Source organism: Manis javanica, chromosome X (assembly GCF_040802235.1).
Source record: "Manis javanica isolate MJ-LG chromosome X, MJ_LKY, whole genome shotgun sequence".
NCBI classification, from domain to species: domain Eukaryota; kingdom Metazoa; phylum Chordata; class Mammalia; order Pholidota; family Manidae; genus Manis; species Manis javanica.
The window spans coordinates 126,225,088-126,237,347 of NC_133174.1; the positions used below are offsets into that span (position 1 = coordinate 126,225,088).

Here is a 12,260-nt window from a genome sequence, read left to right on the forward strand (position 1 = left end):
TCACTTTCCTTGAAACTGGTGAACCCAAAACATTTGACAGCAATAGGAAAATACTGCCATTGTCTGTTAAGAAGTCTATGACATTTCAAGGCAAGAATGAATGTATGGAAGAAGAGACTTGTTTCTTCTTTACTAACAAAAGGGAAAGCCTGGAAGTGAATGATATGGGTATAATGAAAAAAAAAACCTTTACGTAACTTTTTTTGCTAGGAGAGAAGACTACGAAGCACATTTTCCAGGAAGTGTGGGCTGCGACGATTGTGTGCTCTTAACTAATCCAGAGTAAGGTGGCCACTTTGACAGTCTTCTCATGCTGCCTCTGCCACCTTTTTGGCCAGAAGGTATCAGTTCAACTCTAACACGGCATGATCGATACATACAGCCAACCTTCCCCCAGATCTGTGGCCACTGGACCACCCGTCAGTATGAAGATTTTTATGTATTTACTGACTGTTTTTCTTATCACCCAGATGATTGGATCAGCATTTTTTGCTGTGTACCTTCACAGAAGATTGGACAAGGTAAGATGAATTGAGCCTTTATTAACTAAATTTGGGGTCCTTATTGATCTGTGGGTTGGTTGGTTTTAGTTCTCTCCAAATGTTGGACAGTGGTAGGAACCCAAGTAGGTAAATGGTCTGGTGGCATAATGTCTGTTGTGTAGTTAGTGAGGTATCGTATTCCTGTTGCTGGTCAAGAACTTGGGCTCTGGAGTCAGACTGCCTGGGTTCAAATCTAGACTCTGCCACCTACCAGCTCTGTGATCCTGGGCAAGTTGTTTTACATTTCTATGCCTCGGTTTCCATAAAGGTCAACTTCTTTTTTCTGATGGAGACAACTTTTTTCTTTTAAATTTCTGAGCAGAGAAGGAGAGCATCAATTTGATCTGAAATTTCATAGCACTTCAGATTAGCATAGACATGGATACGTCCCAGAGTTTGCAATCTTTTAGTCAAAGTGGTGTCTGTATAATTCTTCAAACCTGATTGTGGTCGCAAGCTGCTTCGTTTCCCTCTGAGATGTTTTCATTCTTAAGTGGCTGGACTTGCAAGAATAGAGAGTAAACTTCGGGAGGTTGTCTTGCATCTTCGGAAAAGATGACCTTTAGGATGTATCCTGTTTCGGCGTGTTTCCCCACTTTCACTGAGGGGTATTGGTGGCTGTGTTGACACAATATCACTCATAGATATAAAGGGGAAATTTGATCCATTGTCTGGCTGCCCCTACAAGTCTGCCTGTGGGAACTGTGGCTGCACGGCATCTGGACATTTTCTTAGGGATGTTTGAGTGTCTTCTAATTGGGACGTCAACCTAGAATTAAAGCCATGAGGTTTTCTGTCAGGACAAAGTGGGGCAGTGACAGCTGAGGCAATTCACTGGGTTACTCAAATTTTAGGTTTCACCGCTGAGAAAGGAGGGGGATTCTGGGTCTAGTTGTTTGTTTGTGTTTGGCCTGTTGGGCTCTGCCACCCGACTGCCTGGACCTGTGCCCAGCTTCTATAGGGGCAACACTGACCTGGATAGACTCAAATCTACCATAGCCTTTAGGTGTGCTCTTCAAGATAGTGAAAGCCGCCGGCCACCTGTATCTTGTTGCTAAAAATTTAATCTTAAAACCAGAAAATAGCGCAGTATTAGTTGATTATACAAGTTAATTCTATACGCTTAATTATTTGAAGATATTGGAAAATAAAGTATCTTGCTAACTCTGCAATGAAAGATGATTGCTTTAAAAAATGCACGTTTTCTGCAAATACGAGCGTTAAAAAGAGAGCAATGTAATTAGAACTCGAGTTAATTGACATACATTGCAAATTAACTTCTTTTTTTAAAGCACCATGGCACCAAACACTGAAATGAAGTGGGCAAATGAGCTCAGCAGAAAACTGTTTTAGAGACTGTGTTCCTAATGACCAATCATTCCCGGAGCAATGGGTAATAGGACAACTACAGAATGTTGCTGCTCTGATACATTGAAAAAAAGTACACTTTGTGGTGATATTTTGTTAGAACAGTTGCGATTTCTACCTAGAGCTTCAGATAATATGATATTTTCATTGCTGGCTGTTGTAGATTTTTTAACAGCTAATACCAAATATCAATAATCCAGTGTAATAACTTTTGTCCCCATTTATGTCTGCAAAGTCCTCCTCCTGTTGTTGAAGCCACGAAGTCAATGTAGAGGCCAGCCTCATTAGCTGCATTCACCTTCAGAACCTCATTTCTCATGTCCCTGTTATTTCACACATAGATAGAAGACGAAAGAAATCTTCACGACGATTTTGTGTTTATGAAAATGATACAGAAATGTCACAAAGAAGATGGGTCCATATCCTTACTGAACTGTGGGGAAATTAGAAAACAGTTTGAAACCATTGTCAAGGTAAGGCGCTCCGCTGTTGGTAAAAATATCATTGAAAAGTTCTACTACTTATTCTAGTTTGGGAAACTGAAGCCCGACAACATGAAAGTGTCAATATTTGTTATATATATTTGTGTACATTGATACATATGTGGGGATGTATATAAAAAAGAGAAAAGCAAAAAACAAAGCCAAAACTCTCTGTTAGAGGGGAAAGGAAAGCAGCTAGAAGTGTGTACAGTCATAGGAATGTTCTTGAGAAGAACAAAAAGGCCCTCTGAAGAAAATAACCACTCCCGCGGGCATGTTGACACATACATGCAAGCTCATCCTTGCAGCTGCCTCTGGGAGAATTATGAATTACCCCATGTTTGTTTTCTGCATTTTCTTATCGTTCCATCTAAACCTTGATGGCTTCTCACTGTGGATCCATGGCCTGGTCCCCATTTCCCAGAGAAGCGATACCCAGTGGCCACTACAGTTAAGGTGTTGCCTTTACCAGGGGTAGCAGGAACTTCTCAAGACTGATACACTGCAGCGTAGGAAGGAATGCTTCTCTAATGATGGCATTTCAGGTGCCGTGAAAGTGATTTATTGTGAGGAGAGGAATGGGGAATGGGTGATGGACTTTCTCAGTATGGCCCGAACCATACGCCATATAATACGGCCTGCTTGTGAAGCCAGCCCACTCTGGGACCAATCAAGACCCAAGGCAGACAGAGTTTGAAGGCTTCTAGCCCAACAGGCTAGCTCCCAACGTGAAGTCATTGCAGTGGTACAATGTTTCCTGTGGGTGCATTTACAATATTAATTCTACCATCATAGCCAAGGGGTCTAGGGGCTCTTTCTCCTAAAGCAGAATATCAGGACGTCTTTCAGCCTGTTTTCCTCTCAGAATAGAGTCAGATACACTTGGCCCTCAGCCCCCTTTGGGGTTTTGAATAGGGGGCAGTGCCCCACATTGAGGGCAGCTCTGTGCTAGGTGGGTGGGTATCTGGATAAAGCAATGAGCTAGTTCTCACATACGGATGATGTGCAGTTTAATCCAGGATTGAAGGGCTTAAGATCTTACTTCTGAGCTTATTCCAGTCTTCCTGTACCGTCCCCAATGTGTAATTTAACCCAGTAGTGAAGACTTGAGAGCTTACTCCTGGGTCACCTGTGGGAATCAGAATACAGCTCAAATCTCTGCTGAGTTTTAGGGTCTTTATCCCAATTTAGGTCTTAGATGAAAGATTCCTAACTCTTTATTTGCAAGGCTTGGAAATGATCTGAGTTTTTCCAGTTCTTTGGGGATTTTGGCCAGCGTTACAAGGTTTGGGGCTTTTGCAAATCTAAATGGGAATAAAACCACTTTGGGAACAATGGTAAATAATCCAAACAGCATATTTCAGATGCTTGGCTGTGTGATCTTGGGCAAATGACTCCACCTCTCTGGGCCTCAGTTTTATCACCTACAAAATGAAAGAGCTGAGATTATCTGTAAGGGCACTACTAGCTCCAACATTCTGTAATTATGTGCTCAGGCTTCAGGTCCCCCCACTGGTGATGAGAGTGGCTGTTGGGTTTTTACCCACCCTCTCTCATTCTTACTGAGAGTTTTGCAGTTGAACTGCCAATTCCTCATGTCTTTACTTCAGGTCAGATAAGTAAAGCCTCCTAGATCAGCTGCCCAGGATAGGAGTTGAGAAAGCTGCCAGTTTGGCCTCTTTGCTTACACTTACATGAAAAAGTGACAGCTGAGATTCACAGTCTAAAAAGACCGAATTACTCAGGGATCACGGTCTGACCGGCCTAGAGCAACCTAAGGTTTTAATCTGGGGGGGCTCCGAATCATAGGAGTTGAGGGGTCTTAGAAATCACCCGGCCCAATCATCATCCCCAATCCTCAGTCTTTTCCCCACAGTCTCTACCAAGTAGTCACCTGTCTCTAAACACCTCTAGTGAGAAGGAGCTCTCACCCCTTACCTCCTGAGGCAGGTAGCACCACCCTGTCACTTGGGGGAAGATGGGGGTCAGGGCTTATGTCAGGGTAAGTGGAAGCAGCATGTCAAATAGTGCAATTTCTCATTGAACCTGACTACCCACCCCACCTGCTGCCGGAATGGTCAGTTCCACGGTTGTCTGTCCCCCAGTGCCTGCAATGACAGGGTTAAAGCATTTCCTTTTCAAGTGGAAGGTCAACCTGTCCATCGTTGCCACATAGAGTTCCCACCAAGAGAGAAATAACTGCTCCCAGATTTTCTGAAAGTCCGCTTTAAAAAGTTTTTCAGTTGAGGTGGGGAGTGAAGCAAGCAAAAACAAGGGCTCTGGGGAGTGTGGCTGGGGGAAAGTTCACGGAAAGGCGAGGCCGGGTGCATAAAAGACACACTTTGCTGACTTCACATTTTCACCGTGGCCAAGCCCTGACACCAATGCAAGCACCCAGCCTAAAAGTGTCTCCACCTCAGTCACCACACTCCAGGTTTTGCAAAGGCACCGAATACTCATTTGTTTACTTGTTATCTCACAAACATTTTCCTGTTGCTGCGCTTTCACAGGGCCACACTTCAGCTTGAGTGGAAAGTTGAAGCTCTGTGGCCCATGTGAGCGTCTTGAGGCACAGGTTCCCTCTGGGCTGTGTGACTTACACCCTCCCATCTGGCAACTGAGCTGAGCCTACCCCAAGACGCTCAACAGTAACAACACTGATTCTTTCTCGGGGAGGAACAAAAAGCAAGTCACTGTAGAGAACTGACTCCAGTAATGGGAATTATCAGATTATGAGATGTGAAAATATGCCTGTCCTCCTCCTTTGTGCTCAGAGTACAGGCTAATGGCGTGAGCTAAGCTGGCCTACGAATGTGACCTCACAGTTTCTACTCTTGGCTTCAACCTCAGACTCCTTGGGGACTTCACGCCAGCTACTAAAGCTGTCTGGGCCTTTTATTCAGTATATAGCAGCCAAAGCTTTTATTACCTTCCAACCTCTGTTGATGGCAGTCTCTGTTAGCTTCTTTAAGTACCTCTAGCCTTCCTTCTGTTGCTGAGTAAGAAGAAACCCCTTGAGAAATGTTGCATTTGCCTTTGAACATCAGCAGCATTGGGAGATGACCTGTGTTTCCTAAATGCTGATGATTCTAAATATATACAGGCCACCACACGAGGCAACCAGCACCAAGAGAATCTCCTCAGCCCATTGAAAGGGTCCACAAAATAAAATACGCCTAAAGGTCTTTCCATAGTCTGAGATTTCTTCTCAAGATCAAACTTCCTATGGCCATTTCTTTAGAGATTCCAGACCAATTTTATTTTAATAGATACACACTTGGTTTTCTGTTTAATAATATTCTGTGCACCTGTTCCCAGGGTAGAATCATCTCCCCATTCAGCATTCTTTGTCAATACCTGTCAAAGCCAGGGAGGCTGGGGTCATAGGAGGGGTCACCTTCGCAGCCTCTGCTCTGGAGAGAGCACTAGAATGGAGATAATAAAGTAATTCTGCTTCCAAGGTCACCCCTGGGCTTCCTGGGCTGTCAGCTCATCTGTCAGAGCCATGGGCTCCCAGTCATTAAGGTCAAATTAGTGACAGGATCTGAGTCTGCGTGATGACCCTCACCAGAAACAGGCAGCAGAGCAATGGCAGATGCCGAGTGCACGATGCCTCTTAAACCCCACACCAGAGCTCCTGTCAAAATGACACTGGCAATGATTCTTATTCTAGAATATGATGGAACATCAGGAGGAACCGAAGAAGAAAGACGAAAACTTTGAAAGGCAAAAAGGTAGGTTGCTGGGTTCCAATTTCTATGAATATGCTTTAGGCAGATTTTATTGAACAACCTAGTGTTGAAATCAGGAAACTTTAAGCTCTGGAAATGAAACAGAACCCAGCGGCTAAATCAACCCCTTCTCTGGTGCCTGTGGTTTGGAAAGGCTTTGTATGTACATATTTATGGGGGTGGCTCTGTTCCTTTAATGCTGATGCTACCAAGTATGAAGAAACACTATTATTTTCAAAACCTTAAATCAAAGCAACCATACAGCCTAGTAGCACCTACAGAGGCTAAGATGACAAGAAAGTCATCATTTGGTAGCAGTGGCATTCATTGACTCAATGATAGCAGTTTTTCATGGGAAACCATGGCCACTGGAACCTCTGGGATCAGGGGGTGATTTGGAGTGACAATGTCCTACTTTGCACTGTCCTCGATGTCAGAGACTCTCCAGTACTTCGGGGTTGGAAGGGACCTTGATGGTTTTCCAATCCAGCCCCAGCCCCAGAGCACGAATCTCCTTCCCAGCAGCATTGACCATCTGGCCTCTGGGGCAACATGCCCGGGCACCTTCTATCCCATAAAGCAGCCTCATCCATCTTTGAATGGCTCTGATAATTGTAAGATTACAATACTACTCCGGAGAAATCTTTTCTCCCCTGGAGTGGAAATTCGTTCCTGTAAACTTCACTCCCTGGACTCACTTCTGCACTTTGGGGCCCTACTAAGTATAATTCTGCTTCTATACAGCAGCTGTCCAGATGTTGGAAACAGCAATCATGGCCCCTGAGCCTGTTTTTCTTCAGGCTAAACCTCCCCAATGTCTTCCATGATTCTTCCTATGACCCTTTCCAAGCCCTCTCATCTCCTAGTTACCTCCCCTTCTGGACACACTAACTTTCCCTCTTCCTCTTAGAATGTAGCACTCCAAACCAAACACAGCAATGCTTGGGGTGACCTGAGCAGTGGGGCATGGGACAGATGGTGTGTTGATAGATGGGTGTCGTTAGACTATTATATCACGAAGTCAGTGACGAAGATGCTGTGGCTTGTATAAATGTAACACACACAGAGAAATCCATATATACATACATACAGAGATACAGATACTGTTTTCTGAGCAAAGAGAGTACTCAGACCTTGCTTTAACTGTTGGTCTGGATGCAAAGGGTCATCTGATTTCCATGCAGGTTTTTTTCTTCAGAATGACTTAAGATATTTTGAATGGTACCGTGTTGCTTGTTCATTACAGTGAGATTTGAGGTAAGAGTTCAGTAGCAGTGGATGCTGCCCGGCAGTCTTCAGGAAAAGAATAAACTTAACAAAACTGTTAATGTAGGTCATGCAATTTGACTCGATATTTATAAGGCACCTACAAAGTGTCCACTATTGGGCTCATTACTGGAAAAAAAGAAACTTCCACACAGTCTCTATACTTGGGAGATAAGCACATCTAATTAAGGAGTAAGGCTCTTACATGAGAAACCAAGAGAGATAGATACAATAGGCTCTAGTTGCTTGACCTAATCAGACACCAGAAGCATCTTACTAGCTAAGAGTGTCGACATGACCTGGGGGCCCACTGTGATTTCCAATGGATGGGAGTTGTTCCTAAAAGCAAGATTCAAAAATTGTTTAATGAAGCCCAGTGTTTTCAGCCTGTGTCAGTGTTACGTAAAGTGCAGTCAAGCACTCAGCAACTCTTAAAAGATTGGGATTGGAGGGAACAGCCAATTCAATTGTTCAGATTTTAGAAACCAATTTTTCCCTCTCTGAAGGGGATTTCAGACCTTTATCCTTCCTTTTTAAGGATTTTGATATCCTTCTTATTGGTCTTTAATGACCTTTTTCAGGATTTTGATAACTTTTTAATAACATATGAAAGCCCAGTCTCTATGACACGGCTGTAGAAATAGACCCGATAGTTTTGCGGGCCGTTTTGGATTACTTTGGCTTGACAGTTTGCTTTTGATTTCATTTCAGGTGATCAGGATCCTCAAATTGCGGCACATGTCATCAGCGAGGCCAGCAGTAAAACAGCATCTGGTAAGTAAGTCCTAAGGCATCTGAGCTCAGCCACCCAAGGGGGAAGACTGTGAAGCTGGAGCACTGGAGCCTAATGACTCAGCTCCTCTCTTCCTCTGGGGCCCAATTTCCAGACCCGCCCATACACCTCTCATCTGCTCTCCTTTGTCTTCAAAGTGAGCTCAAATGCACAGATGGGACTTGGAGGGACAAAAGGGGGGAAGCAATCTTGATGTCCTCATTATATTCTTGCTCAATGGCTGATTCTGAATGATGAATTACTGGGTGGCAGGACCATTATTCTGACAACCTGGGAGAGATGGCAGGTAGTGCCCTCCTGACTGGGAACATCTCTCATCTGAACCCCTCTTCACTGTGTGCAAATGGGCCTTAGGGGGTATTTCCTGCATCTGTCAATCCCTGTGTGATGAACCCCAGCCTCACTGGGGCCAACCCCAGGGAAATTAAAGGTAAAATCATTCTGCAGAGATCAATAGGTGCCAGGATGTTAGATTTTCCAATGAAGTAACAACAGATGACATACTGCAATCTTTTCAACTCTGAATGATTTTATTTCCATATACGTTCTGCCATCATTTGAGCCCTTAGATCTTTTTTCCCAAATCTGTACCTTGCAATAGCTGGTGCTGGAGAGTGTGTCGCATCTGATAAATGGATGGAAACATACGTACTAGCATAAAATCCCCCATCTACGTGAATGCATTCCAAGAGCATCAGAGCAGTCTTTGAAAAATTCAACACCGTGTTACCGAATGGAGTTCTAAACAGTGTGTGTGTGTGTGTGTGTGTTAGATAAAGGCAGAGAAAGAGAGGAGAGGAGATACTGCTTCATCTCTGAGATGGCTTGGCTTCTCAGTGTGTAACACATAAAGGCTGTCATGGATCATGATATGGGAATAAGAGTGCTAGGGAGGAAGTTCTGGAATCCTGAGAATCGAGAACCAGGACTACCACTTGCTGGGTGACCTTGGGCAAGTCCCTTTACCTACACAGCAGTTTCCTGCCTCACTTACTTCACAGGCAACTCTGAGCACCAAATCAGCTAATGTGGAGGAAAGTTACACCGTCAGGTGCTATATAAGTGTAAGATGTCATTACTTAGCTTACCTTGCTGTAGTTTAGACGTCAGAAGAGTCAGGTAAAGCCCTTCATTGATACTGATTATGCCCACAATATTTAATAATTCTGCAAGTGCCCCTTTCTTGGAAAATACACTTATGGGAGAACATCACAACTATATTGGCATGTCCAGGGTGGCCATCCACCTGACACCTCATCTGGGTTGGGTGACAGCAACAGACACACCTCCTTAAAGAACAGTTCTCCACTGCTATTTACCCACCTATATCTAAATTCTTGCCCTTGGATATATTTCACAGTGCTCAGGTTCTACCAAAAGCCCATAATTGACATTGGTCCAAACATACTTTTCAGCCTGCATCACAGAAGGTCTGCTGGGGATGAGGTGGGAAGACAGTTAACATTCCTCACCTCACATCAGTCCCCAACCTCTCATTCCTACCTGGTCGTGCTGCTACAGACCTGACCTATTTCCCACAACAACGATAGAAATTAGAGAAGGACTTACAAACAGAAACTTAGTGGACTAAAGGATGGGAATCTGCCCTTGTTTTCTCATCAAATGATCCAAAAGTGAAAACACGATAATGCGGCATCATTTCTGGAGTGGCCTGGAGGGCCAAGAAATGTCTGGCATTTGGGGGATGCTTTTCCTCTTATTAAAGGATGAGCCTTAACAGGTTGGAGCTTACACCCCGAGAGGCCACCAAAGAGGAGTGTTTTTTAAAAAGCTCAAGGGAGCAGATGCAGCAGTCCTCTCCCTTCTCCCCAGCCCCCAGCCCCAGCCGCCTAGCTCTCTGTGGGAGCTGAGATTTGACATCGGGTGCACACACACTACTTTGAACCCACTCAACATCCCAGCCGAGAAAATGGCACACTGTTGGTGGGTACCCCGCTTTAGCCACAAGAACGCAGGTGCTTTCAAGTCGGTGGCGCCCACTACAATGGGAGATCAAAACACACAGTGAAATGACAGGTTTATTTTCATACCTCCTTGTCTAATTTTAGTCCTTGTGGGAGGGAGGAAAGGGGGTCCTTCCTTTTCTCTGTGCTGAGACTGAGCTAAGGAGACTGGCAACTCTTTGACTTTGTAACATTCAAGGAAAGTGAGTTCTCCGTGTTCATATTAGCAATAATCCATCTGAATATTTTGGCATGCACAGTTTATGAAGTAGGCTTTTGAGAGCCTTCACACTTTCTTAAGTTCAAGGGAAAACTGGCTTTAAAAACTCTAAAAGGTTTAGACAACTCATTGTGCTGTCACTTTAATTTTCAAACCAAGTCTCTGGAATACCCTGTCACGTTAGCCACATGTTGCTGATGAGGAACTGAAGCTCCGTTCCTCAGGAGATTAGGTGACTTGCCCAAGCCCGAAGAAAGCCCGGATGGGAGCCCAGCTCCATCCGACAGTGACGTCCATGCTGATTTGAAGTCATAGCTCATCCACAGACTCTGACGGCTGGAAGGGTCCTTAGGAATCCCTGACGCCCAATGCTTCCATTCCTACATGAAGCTGGTACCCAACATTAAACCTGCCTTGCTGTTAGGATGTAAACCATGTGTGCTTCACCTCACCAGCAATCTCTTCCCTCTCCATTACAGTTCTACAGTGGGCCCCCAAAGGATACTACACCATAAGCAGCAACCTGGTAACCCTCGAAAATGGGAAGCAGCTGGCCGTTAAAAGGCAAGGACTCTATTATATCTATGCCCAAGTCACCTTCTGTTCCAATAGAGAAGCTTCGAGTCACGCTCCGTTTATAGCCAGCCTCTGCCTGAGGTCCGCGAGTGGATCCGAGAGAATCTTACTTAGAGCTGCAAATACCCACAGTTCCTCCAAACCTTGCGGGCAACAATCCATTCACTTGGGAGGAGTATTTGAATTGCACCCAGGTGCTTCGGTGTTTGTCAACGTGACTGATCCAAGCCAAGTAAGCCATGGGACCGGCTTCACGTCTTTCGGCTTGCTCAAGCTCTGAACAGTGTAACGTCGCAGGCTGTGGCCCAGCCAATGCTGGCAGTCTTCCTAATACAGCAAAGCAGTTAAGATCACCCTGTTGAACTGCCTATTTATAACCCTAGGATCCTCCTCATGGAGAACTATTTATTATACACCCCAAGGCATGTAAAGCTGCAAAAACTGAATTACAGGGCGGGTGAATCTCACACGGGCCTGCTCCATAAGAGCTTATATTCTGAAGCAGTGATCCCACTGATGCAGACATCCAGAGTCCTATGAAAAGACCAGGCCATTATGCACAGACCGAATTCTGAGTAAACAGCAGATAATTAGCCAAGTTTAGTTATGTTTCTTTGCATGCAGTGTCTTTCAGTGGATGATGTATTTGACTTATCAGTGAAGATGTGGAAGGGAGACAGGGAACCTCAGCTCACATAATTATGGTTGATTCTGGGTCCCTGTGGCCCTGTGGCCCAGATGGAGGGGGCAAGCTCTAGAAAGTCCAGTGCACTGGAGAACTGAAAAACCCTGCCCCCATCACACACACACACACACACACACACACACACACACACACACACACACACACACACACACACACAGTCAGGCTGTTGCTAATCAGGTATCCTATTTCAACCCTGTCCTATCTCCACCACTCTACCACGGGAGGGGGAAGCCGAGAGAGCAGTTGTGAGCCTGCCCACTCCTCCTCCCGAAATGACTGTATTTAAAGGAAATCTATTGTATCTACCCGCAGTCTTCATTGTTTCCAGAGTGAACTTGTGATTATCTTGTTATTTATTTTTTGAATAATAAAAATCCCTTAACATTATTGTTGTTATTTAGCATTTAATGCCCTGAGCCAGTTGGAGGAGGAGGAAAGATTTGGAGGGAGTTTTCCCAACCTTTGTGATGTTTTCATGAACTTGATTCTCAGCTTGTTGCCCCGCAAAATAACCTGGCGACAGCACGCTCTGCTCCCTGGAAGTCTGCGATAGCCTTTCATGAATGATGTGCAAGTTTATTCAGTGAAAAGCCATTTGGGTCTTGATTTCCA

The 12,260-nt window shown here is 44.7% G+C and overlaps 1 protein-coding gene across 1 annotated transcript; it reads left to right on the forward strand.

Moving 5' to 3' along the window:
• Positions 1-293: 293 nt before the first annotated feature.
• Positions 294-12,022, forward strand: CD40LG (CD40 ligand). The gene is made up of 5 exons (XM_017681041.3): positions 294-521; positions 2,252-2,383; positions 6,066-6,126; positions 8,101-8,163; positions 10,846-12,022. The coding sequence occupies exons 1-5, from the start codon at positions 366-368 to the stop codon at positions 11,220-11,222; spliced, it is 789 nt and encodes a 262-aa protein (XP_017536530.2). The 5' UTR covers positions 294-365; the 3' UTR covers positions 11,223-12,022.
• Positions 12,023-12,260: the final 238 nt, after the last annotated feature.